This window comes from Camelus ferus, chromosome 35 (assembly GCF_009834535.1).
Source record: "Camelus ferus isolate YT-003-E chromosome 35, BCGSAC_Cfer_1.0, whole genome shotgun sequence".
NCBI lineage: Eukaryota > Metazoa > Chordata > Mammalia > Artiodactyla > Camelidae > Camelus > Camelus ferus.
Window position 1 is genome coordinate 19,186,009 of NC_045730.1, and position 17,405 is coordinate 19,203,413.

The window sequence follows — 17,405 nt, forward strand, 5'->3', positions numbered from 1 at the left end:
CTTAAAATAACACAGCAGAGAATCTGACAGAGCTTTCTTTCTAACATAAGATTCTTCAGTAGAGGCCAGTGACATCTCACCAAGCTGCAGTTCAGAAAAAGCATCGCACCAGGGTGGCCAGGGGGTGCTGTCCAGGTCTGCAGCCCCCTGGTGGTCTGGTTCATTCCGAGAGGAGAATTTCAAGCAGGGCTGCTACTCAGTGTCATCCAGATAAATGCAGAGACCGAGGGTCAGCGTCTGGCCACTGTTACACCAAGACAGTGCTATGACAGTTTCATTATGTTTTATACAACATTGGTCCATAGCAGATTGGAAATTTTTTAATGAAAAACAATCCTTCAGCACAGTTTTAAAGGCACTGTTTAGAGTATCTAATAATGAATGAACTGCATATCCTTCAGGAAATTTGTAAACTTCCTGACATTTCCTGTAAAAATCTGTGATTTTTTTTCTCAGTTGTGGTTTTCAAAGGTATTGTGGATCAGGGTCCTCAATTATACTCCCTTAAACTGCCTGGATTCTGATCCCTGTAGAAGGAACCCTGTGCAGAGTCTCGTGTGTCACGTGTCACTTGAACCTGGCACGTGGGGACTGAGCTAGGACGAGACGGCCACCCCACCTGTGCCTGGGCTGCCACCCTGCCCAGCAGGCGCCCTGGGTCTGTTCCACGGCCTCACTGTCAGCTTATCCCGGAAGGCTTTTACATCAGGTGCAACAAACACCCAGCTCAGCCATCACAAAGCAGTCAGTGTTTGGGGCACACCTTCCAGGGCTTAGTGGTTACAGACACCAACCGCTATCGGTAAATTAGGTGACGTGCTTCAGCCATAATCCATAAAGCTGTGAAGTCAGAATTAGAAGCAAGGGTTTTTCTAACAAACGGTGACTTTGGCTTTAGAATGAGTGTTCCACAGACGTTCTTCCTAGCAGTGGTAAAACACCAGGTAACTCCCAGTAACGATGATGGTAAGTCACACTTCCTGGACACTGAGCGACGTGCAGCCATCGTCTCGCTGTCTGTGCGCGTTAGGTCGTGTGGTTCTCGGCTCCCACAGTTACCCTGGGAGGCAGGTGCTGCCATTCACTGACGAGAACAGTGGAGGCTCAGAGAGCTCAATTAGTTTGTCCACAGTCACTCAGCCGGCACGTGGCCAAGCTGGGGCCCTGACACGGGCATCCGCACACACTATGCCTTCTACCCCCCTGTCTGTAAAGGTAAAAATAACCTATTATAGATGCTCATTTTCCTGGTGAGCAAGAGAACGACCATGTGGCTCATTTGAAAATGTCAGCAAGTAATTAGGAATGTTAAAGTAAGCGACATACTGGAACATACCCCGTGCTTACCCCCAGTGGAAATGTTTATCTGATGCATTTTGAGTATTGAATCATGTTTCAGGCATCCCATTGGAAAGATATTGATAAACTGGAGACTTTCCAGAGGTGAGTTAACAAGTATTCTGAAAACCACGTCTCATGAGGAGTGTTTGAAAGCCCCGAATGTGTTTAACCTACACAAGGGAAAGTTAAGAATATTCCTGCCGGCTCACCGGGTTCAAAGTCCGGCCCGGGGAGGACAAGCTGGAAGGCAGAGTAGTGCAGGGACGTAGGCGTTGGTGACAACCAGCAGGAGTTCCCGCAGAGACGAGCAGCGTGAGGGGTGGTGCAAAGGGAGCCCTTCACCGAGAAGGCGGCCACGCTCGGGGGCTTCATAGGGCCCTTCCAGGTCTCATTTCTGATTCTCCACAGAATCAAATTTATGAGAAAATACGCTTTTTTAAACTTTACAAGTTGAAGTTGCATTCCTAGCAGAGCTTACACTGACTTCCTTGCTATTTCCCTTTTAATTACTAAAAAGGGGGAGACAGCTTTCTTTCGATACTGAGTACATCACCAGCGCCCCCACATTTCCTGACTTCAGTCAACCATTCACTCACCCCAAAAAGGCGTGAAGAGCGTCTTTGTGCCCCGCACCCCAGTAGGTGCAAGGGAGCAGATGGCACCGAAGACCCAGAGTTTCCCACCTTTAAACTGTAAATTAATGAGCTGTAACTATAAATTAAAACTAAAGGTAAAAAATTGGGTTGTCTGAACATATTCCATTAGCTCAGTGCTTCTCAAAATTTTCTGTCAAAGTGGCCCTAACGGCCAAGAATGCCCTGTTCCCCTGAAGGTCTAGGGGAGCAACTTGAAGGGGGCCTCTGCCATCTGGAAGCGTCTTTGGCATTGTGCTTTTTCCTAACATTTCACATAAGTGTTGCATCTGTGCAGCAGAGTATAATCTGTGTGTTAATATAAAAATAGTGTCTTAGATTAGCATAACCACTGTCACTAAACTGAAACTCCAAGATGCTTTTCATACCCCCTGGAGCATTGCTTTACACACCCAGGGGCACGGGCATCCCAGTTTAATAAGCCAAGGCTTATCACAGTACCTCACACGGAAAGCTTTCTTCCCACTGAAAAGGAGCTTTTCAAGGAAACCTTATGGATCCAGGAAGGGTGACACTCACACGTGCTTGCAGTCAGGGGCAGGTGTTCGTGCTTGCCTCATGGCAGCTTTTCCTTTTCTTTCCTCCAATATTAATTCCTCTTGTAGATGGTTACGAAGAGTAAAACACAGTTACATCGGTTGGTGAAACAGGATAAGAAAAATACTACTTGCAAGAGTAGGAAGTAGTTTTTTTGGTATCTGAGAATGATCTGAACTTTCCAAAGTCAGCAGAGATACCATAGCCACACACGGGGGAGGCTTGCCTCCCGGCTGGTGCAGGCAGCTCAGACTGGCCGTTTACTGGCGTGGATAACATTTATGCAGGTTTTCAACAAAAAGTCATGATTCTAAATGACACTGCATCACAAGCATGCATGGTAACCCTTTAAAATTGCTGCTTGTTTTAGGGGAAGACGTGGCTGCACCAGAAATTGATGAATGTAATTTTTGTTGCTGTCTAGGAGAGAAGCCATATGAATGCCCAAACTGCAAGAAACGTTTCTCCCATTCCGGGTCCTACAGCTCGCACATCAGCAGTAAGAAGTGCATCAGCCTGGTGCCCGTGAACGGGCGGCCGAGACCCGGGCTCAAGACCCCCCAGTGCTCCTCGCCGTCCCTCTCAGCGTCCCCGGGCAGCCCCACGCGCCCGCAGATCCGGCAGAAGCCAGACAATAAACCCCTTCAAGAACAGCTCTCCGTGAACCAAATTAAAACTGAGCCTGTGGATTATGAGTTCAAACCCATCGTGGTCACTTCAGGAATCAGCTGCTCGACCCCCCTACAGAACGGGGTCTTCGGTGGTGGTGGCCCGTTGCAGGCGGCCGGTTCTCCTCAGGGTGTGGTGCAGGCCGTCGTCCTGCCCACGGTGGGTTTGGTGTCGCCCATAAGCATCAACTTGAGTGACATCCAGAATGTACTCAAAGTGGCAGTAGACGGTAACGTAATCAGGCAGGTCTTGGAGAATAATCAAGCCAATCTCGCATCCAAAGAACAAGAAACAATCAATGCTTCATCCCTACAGCAAGGGGGCCACTCGGTCATTTCGGCCATCAGTCTTCCTCTGGTTGATCAAGACGGAACAACCAAAATTATCATCAACTACAGTCTTGAACAGCCCAGCCAACTCCAGGTCGTTCCTCAGAATTTAAAAAAAGAAAATCCAGTCCCCACAAACAGCTGCAAAAACGAAAAGTTACCGGAAGATCTTACAGTTAAACCCGAGAAGGACAAAAGCTTCGAAGGAGGCGGGAGCGACAGCACTTGCCTGCTGTGTGATGACTGCCCCGGGGACATCACCGCCCTGCCCGAGCTGAAGCGGCCGGCCCCGCCCCCCCCGCCCGCCCCCGAGGCCGACCAGCCCGAGCCCCCGGCCGCCTCGGGCCCTGGCGACGGCCACCTGTCTCCCAGCCAGCCCCCTTTAAAGAACCTCTTGTCTCTTCTAAAGGCCTATTACGCTTTGAATGCACAGCCCAGTGCAGACGAGCTCTCCAAAATTGCCGACTCGGTGAACCTGCCGCTGGACGTCGTGAAGAAGTGGTTTGAGAAGATGCAAGCGGGACAGATCTCCGTGCAGCCTTCGGAGCCGCCCTCTCCCGAACCGGGCAAGGGCCCCGTCCCTGCGAAGAACGACGATCAGCCTCAACCTGCAAGTGCGAGCGAGCCCCAGGCCAGCCCGGGCGACCTCCAGAGCCCGCTGAAGACAACCGGCTCTCCGGTCTTACCCGTGGGGTCGGCCGCCGGCGGTTCCAGAAGTCGGCCGCCCTCCCCGTCACCCCTCAACCTCTCCTCCCCCAGAAGTACACAGGGTTACTTGTACGCGGCAGAAGGGGCACAGGAAGAGCTCCAAGTAGAACCTCTTGATCTTTCACTACCAAAGCAGCAGGGAGAGTTGTTGGAAAGGTCAACCATCACTAGTGTTTACCAGAACAGTGTTTATTCTGTCCAGGAGGAGCCCTTGAACTTGTCTTGTGCAAAAAAGGAGCCACAAAAGGACAGCTGTGTCACAGACTCAGAGCCAGTTGTAAATGTAGTCCCACCAAGTGCCAACCCCATAAACATTGCTGTGCCCACAGTCACTGCCCAGTTCCCCACCATCGTGGCCATCGCTGACCAGAGCAGTGTGCCGTGCTTGCGAGCGCTTGCTGCCAACAAGCAGACCATCCTGATCCCCCAGGTCTCCTACACGTACTCGACCACGGTCAGCCCTGCCGTCCAGGAACCGCCCCTGAAAGTGGTCCAGCCAAACGGGAATCAGGTAAAAACGCTCCCATCCCCCACCTCCTGGTGAAATGCCAGTTTGACTCATTTCGATGAATTTCTCTAACAAAGGTCAGTCCTGATAGAGCCAAGCAGGTGGTCACACTGTCGCTTTTGCAAGGAAATAGGTCAGCGTTTGCTTTACCTTTGTGGCATCCCGTCTTGGGCTGTTTACTAATCCAGGCACAGCTCTCGACAGGAGTGCCGTTCTGCTGTGCAAACGGTCGGCAAGCTTCAGCCCAAGACTGACTGTTGAAACTGGAGACAGAAGAGGGGAGTAAAATCGGAAGGCTCACCAGTGGGCTTTGTTTTATCCTTAGGTTCCCAAAACGAGTCATGGTTTCTGCCTTGATTTGATCATTAATAAGTGAACATTTGTTCACAGACATTTCACACCAGGCAAATTTAGCTGTCACTTTTTGTGTGTTAACACCTGTTTATAAAAGGCTTTGATTAAACAAACAAAAATTAAGTGTATAAAGAATTCATCTAGTGACTTCACTGACGATTTTGTGAGCCGTGAACAAAGTAGTGCTCAGTCAGAACTCATACACGTGAGGAAGGAGGGTTGTGACCCTGTGTGACTCTCGGCTGGGCTGTTTCTATGTCACTAACCTTGACGTCTCCATTTTTGCATGAATTTCTGCCTGGCTCAGATGAATTCTAGAGACAAATGTGATCCTGTATCCAGCTACTTGCTAGAAGTAGGTGCAGCTAAAGTAATTACAATATCCTGTTCAAGTGTGTTTTGCTGCTTTTTTTCTCCTTAAATATTGGTGCCACTTGTTGGGTTTCCCATAATCCTGGTACCTCTTAAAAAGATTTTCACATGACTACATTTTTCACAGAATCCACACTTTTGGTGTAGAGAACTCTATTCAGGCCCTTGAATCCTAAAGGGGGACCCATTAACGTGTCCGCTGGCCCTCAGCCTGGGTCACATGGTGATGAAGACAGTCAGGTTAGCACCAGCAGCGGCTCCTGTCCCGCCCTCCGAAGCCCTCGGACAAGTGGGGGCCTGCAGAGCTTTCAGAAACTCTGAGTTCAGGATGGAAGACTTCAGAAAAGACCCAGGGGGCCTGATCCTGCGACAGGCTCCCTGCAGGAACCCCACCTTGTCTCTTTCGGCCCCCGCCTGTCCCCTGACCCTCCCCTGGGACCTGGGTCAAGCTGATGAAAGCGTAAATCAGTTGGCTCGTTCATCCCTACTTTTGTTTCCCTGTAAATTCGGTTTTCATACTGCTTCCTGTCCTTCAGGATGAAAGACAAGACACTAGCTCAGAAGGGGTGTCCAACGTGGAGGATCAGAACGACTCGGACTCCACGCCACCCAAGAAGAAGATGCGGAAGACGGAAAACGGGATGTACGCGTGTGACCTGTGCGATAAGATATTCCAGAAGAGTAGCTCGTTGCTGAGGCATAAATACGAGCACACAGGTATGTGAACCGGCGGCCGTCCCCGGACCCGTGGGGGCCTGATGGCTGACCGCCACCGTTTGATTTCACAGGCGTGTTCTTCTTTTCAGGGAAGAGACCCCACGAGTGTGGAATCTGTAAAAAGGCCTTTAAACACAAGCACCACCTGATCGAACACATGCGCCTGCACTCGGGGGAGAAGCCCTACCAGTGTGACAAGTGCGGGAAGCGCTTCTCGCACTCGGGCTCCTACTCGCAGCACATGAACCACCGCTACTCCTACTGCAAGAGGGAGGCCGAGGAGCGCGACGCCGAGCCCGGGGAGCCGGGGGGCCGGGCCGGCCCCGGCCCCGGCGACTCAGACGACAGGGAGAGCTTGACGCGGGAGGAGGACGAGGACAGCGACAAGGAGGAGGAAGAGGAGGAGGAGAAGGAGACGGAGGACCTGCAGGAAGACAAGGAAAGTGGAAAAGCGCCAGGCGAGGAGGAGGAGGAGGAGATGGAAGAGATGGAGGAAGAGGAGGAGGTGGTGGAGGAGGAGGAGGAGGAGGAGGAGGGAGAAGGAGCAAAAACTGAAGGTGCGATGGAGGGGGCAGGGGCCGCCAGCCGAGCGGGCAGCTTAGAAGGCAAGGTCAGCAAGGGCAGTGAGCCAGCGTCGGAAGAAAAAACAAATGAAGCCTAATAGTTTTTCTAGAAGGAAAAAGAAAAATTCTAATCGGTAATGAAGTTTGTTCTATATTATACATGCTTTTCATGGAAACACAGTACCCCCGTATACTGTGATTTCTGTTCACTACTGTGTAAAGTAAAAGTTAAAAAAAAATACAAAATACAAAAAAAAAAAAAAAAAAAACACACAAAAAAAAATCCGGGTGTGCCTGAACCTCAGACCTAGTAATTTTTCATGCATTTTTCAAAGTTAGGAACAAGTTTGTACCATGAAGCAGATTAGAAAAGCTAACGACTCAGAAAGCAAAGATTTAACAGGTGGAAGGAAACAGACGTATTAGGGGAGCATCTGGCTTTGTTTCATTTTATCAGTATTAATGATCACTCTTAGGTTGGTTTATTCTTAAGCTGTACAATTGGGAGAAATTTTCTAATTTTTTATTGGTAAACATATGCTAAATCCGCTTCAGTATTTTATTATGTTTTTTTAAAATGTGAGAACTTCTGCACTACAGAATTCCCTTCTCCGAGAAGTGTAACGCCCTTCCCGGCCGTGCTGACAGCCTCTCGTAACCCCAGCCCAGCAGGCGGTGGCTCCCAGCGTGCGGGTGTCCTGGCGGAGCGTGCCGTCTGTCAGTGTGTCGTTAGCCTTAAGGGAGCAGCCGGCAGAAGAGCCGAAGTCTCCGGCTCGTGGGGTTTCGAGTGGGGTTGGAAGCCTGTCATGGAGCTGTGACTGCAGGGACGAGCGGGGTCAGGACTGGCGAGGACAGCAGGGGTGTCAGAATCAGTGTTTGTGGTTGTGCCGAGTACATGGTGGACAAATACGAAGGACGTGATAGGAAGCTTCGGATCTCCTTGGCCTTAAGCAAGACCTGTGTGCTGTAAGTGCCACTTATCAGTATTCCCCGGGCTCTGAGCAGCCTTCGTTCAGGTGTGGCCTCCAATAACTAGCATTTGTGGATCTGTTTGTTGTCTCGAAATTCCAAAATAAAACTTAAAACCACTGACTCTGTCAGAGAAGCCGAACACTGGGCCATTTCATCCTTTGATTCCTCAGTATTCATTTTGCGTTAATTGACTTTTCAGAATTTCTCTCCAGAAATGAAAGGGAAATTTTCTAATCTGCTTTATCCATGTTCTTGCATTTCAGATGTGGACATGCCATTGTTATTTGGCTCATAACTGTTTCCAAATATTAGTTATTATGGACCCAGTTTATTAACAACATTAGCTGATTTTTACCTATCAGTATTATTTTATTTCTTTTAGTTTCTAGATCTGTGCAACATTTTTGTACTGTATGTCTTCAAACCTGGCAGTATTAATACCCTTCTTACTGACATATGTACTTTTAGTTTTAGAAAACTTTTATATTTATGTGTCTTATTTTTATATTTCTTTATTTATTACACAGTGTAGTGTATAATACTGTAGTTTGTATTAATACAATAATATATTTTAGTATGAAAATTTGGAAAGTTGATAAGATTTAAAGTAGAGATGCAACTGGTTCTCTTGCATTGAGATTTGATTTAACAGTGTTATGTTAACATTTATACTTGCCTTGGACTGTAGAACAGGATTTAAATGGGAATGTATTAGTTTTACAACTACAATCAAGTCATTTTACCTTTACCCAGTTTTTAATATAAAACTCTTAAATTTTGAAATTCACTGTGTGACTGACTAATAGCATGACGCTCTGCGGTTTTATGAAGAGATTAGCCTAACCATACAACTCATTTCCTTAGTAAGCCAAACTAGGATAACCTTGTAGAAACAGTGTTGGGAACAACGTTTAACATTTTGTGCCAATTTGTTCCTGTATCCATGTATGTAAGTTACAGATCTGACTCTTCATTTTTAAGTTCCTTGTTACACCATGGTCATTTTCTAGTTTTTTACCAGACCCCCCCCCCCATCTCACAATAAAATGCATCCACAAGCCTGCCCTGCTGTCATCTTTTACTCACTGTCCAGATTGTCTTTGGCGAGTATGTGGAAGGACACTGTTGCCCTCCCATCCTGCACTTGATGGACCCTGGGCTGAGTTTGGTAACAACAAACACCAGATGTAGACATTCACCACTAAATCTGGGGTTTTCTTGTGGCTAAATGTTTCTGGGAAGGTCAGAGTTGATGACCTGCCTCCATTCCTGACACTCTCAACCCTCCCTCTTGGTCCCAGGGCTTCTCATCCTCAGGGAGGCCTGGGTGCAGGTGCCTTTCCTCTGTGCGCCCACAGCTGCAGGGATTCCCCCCTCATCCAAGCGCGGACACCATCACCACCCCTTCCCCTGGGACCCGGCACAGCATCTGCTGCCACAGTCACGCCCACTGCCCAGTGCCCAGCAGAGTGCCCGGCACCAGCGGTGCCACAGTGTTTGTTGAGTGAAAATATAATTTGCATGATACCAGAGCTCAGCTATGTTTCTACTGTTTTGCTTCTAATCCGAGAATATATATGTTAAATGATTTCAGCAAATTAATACTTTTCATATTCAGGTCCTACTAAACACTAGGCATAATAGACAAAAAGTAAACTATGCCTTCTTTTTCTGCTGCCTTACAGTAAGTAGTAAATAATAAAACTGATTTAGAGTTTATTTCTAGGTGTCTTTCTGGTGCTTAACCTCATGGGACGTGACAGGCACCCCAGGCCTCCCGCAGGAGTGGTGGGCCCACCCTGGTGCACTCGCGTGAGGACCCACGCGTTCCTGGGTGAAGCTTCTTGCTTCATTTCTTCTCTCACTGAGAAGAGCTGTCCAGTGAACAAGCTCTTTGTACAGGGTTAGCAGGCAGGACTCAATGAGCTTCTCAGGAGGCATTCATACGGCAATCACTCTAAGCAGCAGCTCAAAGAAGGGAGTGCTCGGTACACGCAGGCAAACAGCTAATAAAGGAATCCACGTGTGTCAGAGAAGTTTTGAAAATGAAAACATGTGGACACTTCCCATTGCTCCCTCAAATCAGCACAGCAAGGGTGAAATACGATACTTAACTTGTGTGCCATACACAGGTGTGGCACCTCTGTTTCCGAAGTTAATTTTCACCAAGAGAGCCCATGCTCTTGGATTGGAAGAACTGGCACTGTTAGAATGGCTGTGCTGCCCAAGGCAGTCTGCAGATTTCATGTGGCCCCTAACAAATTACCCAGGACAATTCCCACAGAAATAGAATAATCCTAAAATTTATTTGGAATCACAAAAGACCCAGAATTGCCAAAGCAATCCTGAAGAAAAAGAACAAAGCTGCAAGAATAACCCTCCCAGACTTCAGACAATACTACAGAGCTACAGTCATCAAAACAGTGTGGTATTTTCATAAAAACACACATATGGACCAATGGAGCAGAAGAGAGAGCCCAGAAATAAACCCATACACCTATGGTCAATTAATTTTCCACAGAGGAAGCAAGAATATACTTTATAGAAAAGACAGTCTCTTCGGCAAGTGTGTTTTGAAAGCTGGACAGCTGCATGTAAATCAATGAAGTTAAAACACTCCCTCACGCCATACACAAAAATAAATTCAAAAAGACGTAAAGACGACTTAAACATGAGACAGGACGCTCTAAACCTCCTAGAAGGAAACATAGGCAAAACATTCTCTGACATAAATCTTAGCAGTGTTCTCCTAGGGCAGTCTACCCAGGCAATAGAAATGAAAGCAAAAATAAATAAATGGGACCTACTTAAACTTACAAGCTTTTGCACAGGAAAGGACACCATAAACAAAATGAAATGACAACCTATGGACTGGGAGAAAATATTTGCAAATGATGAGACTGACAAGGGCTTAACTTCCAGAATATATAAATAGCTCATAATTCATTATCAAAAAAACAACCCAATCCAAAAATGGTCAGAAGACGTAAACAGACATTTCTCCAATGAAGACATACAGATGGCCAATAGGCACATGAAAAAATGCTCAATATCGCTAATTATCAGAGAAGTGCAAATCAAAACTACAATGAGTCACACCAGTCAGAATGGCCATCATTCAAGTCCACAAATGATAAATGCTGGAGAGGGTGTGGAGAAAAGGGAACCCTCCTACACTGCTGGTGGAAATGTAATTTTGTGCAGCCATTATGGAAAACAGTATGGAGATTCCTTAAAAAACTAAAAATAGACTTACCATATGATCCAGCAATCTCACTCCTGGGCCCGTATCCAGAGAAAACTCCAATTTGAAAAGATACATGCACCCCAGTGTTCATAGCAGCACTATTTACAATAGCCAAGACATGGAAGCAACCTAAATGTCCATTGATGGATGACTGGATAAAGATAGGGGGGTGTATGTATGTGTGTGTATGTATATGTGTGTACATATATATATGAAGTAATGCCATTAGTAGCAACATGGATGGACCCAGAGATTATCATACTAAGTGAAGTAAATCAGACAGAGAAAAACACATACAATATAACTTATATGTGGATTCTTTGAAAGTGAAGCAAATTAACTTATTTACAAAACAGAAAGACTCACAGACGTAGAAAACAAACATGTTTACCAAAGGGGGAAGGGGTGGGAGGGATAAATTAGGAGTTTGAGATTAGCAAATACAAACCACTATATACAGAATGGGTAAACAAGAAGATCCTACTGTCTAGCACAGGGAACTATATTCAATACCTTGTAATGACCTATAATGAAAAAGAATATAAAAAGTATATATATATATGAAACACTATGCTGTGCACCAGGAATTTACACATTATAAACTAAACTTCAATTGAAAAAAGAGAAAACTTACAACCAAGAATCCTATATCCAGAAAAACTCTTTGAAAGTGAAGAAGAAATTCAGACATACCCAGATAAACAAGAGCTGAGGGAGTTCTGCAGTAAATGCTCGAGGGAGTCCTGTAGGTGAGATGAAGGGACACTAGACGGTAACTTGAAGGTTTGTGGAGAAATGAAGATCTCAATAAAAAGGTACCACATGGGCAATTATAAAAGCTAGTATTATAATAACATAACTGCTCTTCCCATTTTCTACATGGTTTAAGAGACTAATACATTTAAAGATAAAAATATTAGTGTAAAAGCTAATACTACTGTAACTTTGGTTTGTACGTCCAAAACTTGTTTTCTACATAACTTAACGGACAAATGCATTTAAAATAATTAGTTTACTTTTGGGGCATACAATATATAAAGATGTAATTTTGTAACATCAACAACCAAGAAAGCTGTCAAGGAGCAGTTTTGTATGTTAATGAATTTAAACTGGTATAAATTTAAATGAGAGTCTTATAATTTTAGAATGTTAAATGTAATCCTCATGGTAACCACAAAGAAAACAGTTATAGAATAGATACAAAAGGAAATGAGAAAGGAATTTAAACACTTTACTACAAAAAAAATTTAAATACAAAAGGCAGCAGGAATGCAGGAAATGAGGGGCAAAAAAAAAGCTCTAAGGCAAAAGCTTATAAAACAAATAGCACAATGACAGAAGCAAGCCCCTCCTCATAAGAAAGCCACGAGATCCAAAGACACAAACAAGTTTAAAATGAAATGATGGAAAAAGATATCATGTGTGAATAGTAACCCAGAGACAGGAGGCGGTGAGGCTATAGTAGTATCAGACAAAATAGACTTTAAATCATAAAAGGCTACAAGAGACGAAAAAGACATTATATGTTATAAAAGGTTTAATAGAGCAAGAAGATACAATAATTATAGACATTTACATACCTAATGATAAGCCACCAAAATAAATGGAGCAAAATCTGACAGAATTGAAAGGAGAAATAGCGAGCTCTATAATAGTAGTTGGAGACTTTGATGCTCCACTCATAATAACGGACAGAACAACCAGACAGAAGGTAAGTAAGGAAACAGAAAAAACACAATAAACCAACTGCGTCTAACGGACATACACAGAACACTCCACCCGACAACAGCAGAATACGTTTCTTCTCAAGAGCACATGGGCTATTCTTCGGGATAGTCCATATGTGAGGCCGCAAGTTAAGTCTCAGTAGATTTTAAAAAATAGATATTATATGAGTATCTTCTCTAACCACAACTGGATGGAAGTTACAAATCAATAACAAAAAAATTAGAAAGTTCACAAAATTGTGGAAATTAAGCAACATACTCCTAATGGATTAAAGAAGAAATCACAAAGGAAATCAGAAATACTCAGGGATGAATAAAAATGAAAACAATGGAGGTGTGCCCAAGATGGTGGAGCAGAAAGACCCTGAGCTCACCTCCTCCCACAGGCATATGAAAATGATGACTCTCTACAGAACAGCTATATATAAGAATGACCTGAGGACTAGCAGAAAAGATTTTCATAACTAAAGATAAAAAGAAGGACAACGAGATGGGTAGGGATGGCAGAGACACGGCATGGTCTGACCCACATCTTCACGTAGGCAACCCACAGGTGAGAGGATAATCACAATTGCAGTTTCTTCCCAAGAAGTGGGGAGTCTGAGCCCCACATGTCAGGCTCCCCAGCCCAGGGGTCCTGTGCTGGGAAAATAAGATCCCAGAATGTCTGGCTTTGGGGGACAGCAGGCTGATGTATGGTAGAAGAGAGGCAGAGGGCTGTAGGAAGCAGCGACTCTTAAAGGGCGCACACAAAATCTCATAAGCTCTAAATCCCAGCCCAGAGACAGTCATTTGAAGGACACCTGAGTCAAGTTCACTTGCTGATCTTGGAGAGCCTCTGGGAGAGGCAGGAGGCAACTGAGACTCCCTCTGGGGACACAAACACTGGCAGCAGCCACTTCCGGGAGCTCGCTCTGCCATGAGGACACTGGTGCTGGCAAGCACTATCTTGGAAGGCTCCCTCTAGCCTATTAGCAGCGGAGATTTACCCACCCACCAGAAGACTGGCATCAGCCCCATGTCCCTCTGACCCCACCAACCAGCTCTGCCCCTACCCGCCATGCCATGCAACCATCTGTGCCAGGACCCCACCTCACCTGACCACAAGCCAACAGCCTCCACATAAGGCAGGGCCTGGCAGCCAACTGGGCCAGGGATCAGCCCCACCTATCAGCATCATACCTACCAGTAGTCATACCAACCACAGTAGTCATACCAACCACAACACAACAGCCCACACAGCCTACAAGAGGTGACCAGAGAGGAGTGTGCTGCTGGGTCCCATAGTGCATCTTCTACATAAGGCCACTTCTTCAAGATTAGGAAATAAAACTGAACTGCCTAAAACAGAAATGAATTAGCCAAAACGAGGAAACATGGGAATACATTCCAAAAGAAGGAACAAGACAAAATCCAAGTAGAAGAACTAAGTGAAGTGGAGGTAAGCAATCTACCCAATGAAGGTAATCATCATAAAGTTGCTGAATGAACTTGGGAGAAGAATGATGAACACAGAAGTTTAACAAAGAGTTAGAAAATATAAAGAAGAACCAGAGCTGAAAAATACAATAATTGAAATAAAAAATACAACAGAAGGAATCAACAGTCAACAAGGTGACACAGAGGAACAGATCAGAGAACTGAAAGAGTAGTAGAAATCCTCCACGTTGAAAAGAAAAAAGAAAAAGAACTGCAAAACATGAGGATAGTTTAAGAGAACTTTGTGACAAAACCCAGCAAACTAACATTCACACTTTAGGGGTCCCAGAAGGAGAAGAGACAGAGAATGGGGCAGAGAACTTACTTAAAGAAACAATAGCTGAAAAATTCCCTAACCTGGGAAAGGAAACAGACAGGTTTCAGGAAGCATAAAGAATACCAAAAAAGATGAACCCAGAGAAGTCTACAAAGACACAGTATGATTAAAACAGTACAATTAAAAGAGAATCTTAAAAGCAGCAAAAGAAAAGCAAATAGTTACCTACCAAGGAATCCCCACAGACTATAAGCTGACTGTTCAGGCCGGAAGCGTTGTAGGCTAGAAAGGAGTGGCAAAGTATCTTCAAGTTATATAAGGGGAAAAACCTGCACTCGAGACTACTCTGTCTGTCAAGGCTATCAATCTAGTTTGAAGGAGAGATCAAGAGTTTTACAGACAAGCAAAAGCTAAAATAGTTCAGCACCACTAAACTGGTTTTACTAGAAACATAGAGCAAAAAAGAAAAGACCACAAACAGAAGTGTGAAAATTACAAAAGCAAAAACCTCATTAGTAAAGGCAAACATAAAGATAGATCAACAAATTATAAAGCTAGTAGAAAGGTTAAAGGACAAAAGTAATAAAATCAACTATATTCACAATAAGTAGTAAAGGGATACATAAAAGCATGAAACATGCTGAGGAGAGAGTAAAAATGCAGAGCTGTCGGAATTCATTCAAACTTGAGATCGGCAACTCACTTCACGTATACAGTTATATGTGAACTTTATATGAACTTTAAACCAAAAATCTATGATAAATACACACAAAGAGAAAAGGGAATCCAAACATGACACTAATGATAGTCATCAAATTATATATATGCTGCCTTTAGGAGACTCACATTAGATCTTAAGACACATACAGACCGACCATGAAAGGATGAAAATACATATTCCATGCATACAGAATGAAAAGAAAGCTGGGGTAGCAATACTTCTATCAGACAAAATAGACTTTAAAACAAAGACTGTAACAAGAGACAAAGAAAGACGTTACGTAATGATCAAGGGATCAATCCAACAAGAAGATAATAGGAATTTTAAATATATGTGTATCCAACATAGGAGCACCTAATACATATATCAGGTGTTAACAAACATAAAGGGAAAAGTGGGCAGTAACACATAATAGTGCGTAACTTTAACCATAATCGGAAATGTGATAACTACAATGAGTTCCAATAGAATAAACAGGAAGAGATAAAAGAGGGCATAAAAATCATTAAAAGTGGGAGAGGGGAGCAAGAAAAATATAGATTTTCTTTTTTTTTTCTTTTTAGGATGTGTTGGAGCTTATATGACTATTAGTTTAAAGCAACCAGATATAGTAATGGGTTAATATACTTGAAAAACAGGGTAACTACAAATCAGAAGCATACAACAGGGTCACAAAAATCAAAAAGAAACCAAGATAATACAAAAGAAAATTATCAAACCACAAAAAGAAAAAGAAAGAAACAAAGAGGAGATACCAAATCAACTGGAAAACTAAGTTCAAAATGGCAGTAAACACACATCTATCAATAATTACTATAAATGTCAATGGACTGAACGCTCCAATCAGAAGACAGAGTGGCAGACTGGATAATAAAACAACAACCTACAATATGCTGCATACAAGACACCCACTTTAGGGTGGAGGACACACATAGACTGAAAGTGAGAGGATGAAAAAAGATACTTCATGTAAATGGAAATGACAAGAAAGCAGGAGTAGCAATACTGATTTCAGACAAAATAGACTTTAAAACAAAGGCCATAAAGAAAGGTAAAGAAGGACAGTATATAATGATTAAAGGAGCAATAAAAGATAAGGATATTATGCTCATTAACATATATGCACCCAATCTAGGAGCACCTAAATACATAAAGCAAATACTAACAGGCATAAAGGGAGAAACTGATGGGAGCACAATCATAGTAGGAGACTTTAACACCCCATAACATCACTGGACAAATCTTCCAGACAGAAAATCAATAAGGCAACAGAGATACTAAATAACACAATAGAACAGTTGTACTTGGTTGGTACTTTTAGGACATTACACCCCCCACAAAACAGAATATACATTCTTTTCAAGTGCATATTAAACATTTTCTAGGATAGATCATATACTCAGGCACAAAAGAAGCCTCAACAAATTTAAGAGGATAAAAATTATTTCAAGCATGTTTTCTGAACACAATGCCATGAAACTAGAAATCAACCACCAAAAAACAAAGGAGAAAAATTACAGCATGGAGATTTAACAACATGCTACAAAAAAAAAAAAAAAAAATGGGTCAATGATGAGATCAAAGAAGAAATTTAAAAATAATTTAAGACAAATGACAATGAAAACACAACCACACAAAATCTATGGGATACGGCAAAAGCAGTCTTAAGATGGAAGTTCATAATGATAGAGGCCTTTCACAAAAAAACAAGATCAATCTCAAGTAAACAAATTTGAAGAAGAATAGCAAATAAAATCTAAAGTCAACAGAAGAAAGGAAGTAATGAAGATCAGGGAGGAAATAAATAAAATAGAGATAAAAAACAATAGAAAAAAATCAAACCAAGAACTAGGTTTTTTTTCTTTCTTTTTTTTTTTTTAATAGTCTTCAAGAGCTAGTTTCTTGAAAGAGTAAACAAAATTGACAAACCTCTGGCCAGACTCATCAAGAAAAAAAAGAGAGAAAACACTGATAAAGTAAGAAAGGAAGATAGAGAAATTATAAACAATACCACAGAAATACAAAAAACCATAAGAGAATGCTATGAACAACTATATGGAAACAAACTGGATAACCTAGAAGAAATGGACAAGTTTCTGGAGACATACAGTCCACCAAGACTAAATGAAGAAGAAATAGACCACTTGAACATACCGATCACTAGAAATAAAATAGAGTCAGCAATAAAAAACCTACCTACAAACAAAAGTCCAGGACCAGATGGCTTCACT

The 17,405-nt window shown here is 43.4% G+C and overlaps 1 protein-coding gene across 5 annotated transcripts in view; it reads left to right on the forward strand.

Annotated features, from left to right (window-relative positions):
* Positions 1-8,784, forward strand: part of ZEB1 (zinc finger E-box binding homeobox 1) — a 170,081-nt gene extending 161,297 nt beyond the window's left edge. For all 5 annotated transcript variants that reach the window (XM_032473686.1, XM_032473688.1, XM_032473690.1 and 2 more), the window contains 3 exons: positions 2,956-4,748; positions 6,008-6,188; positions 6,278-8,784. In XM_032473686.1, the coding sequence (XP_032329577.1) occupies positions 2,956-4,748; positions 6,008-6,188; positions 6,278-6,849 (2,546 nt within the window). In that variant the 3' untranslated portion in view covers positions 6,850-8,784. The remainder of the gene's footprint in view (positions 1-2,955; positions 4,749-6,007; positions 6,189-6,277) is intronic.
* The last annotated feature ends 8,621 nt before the right edge of the window (positions 8,785-17,405 follow it).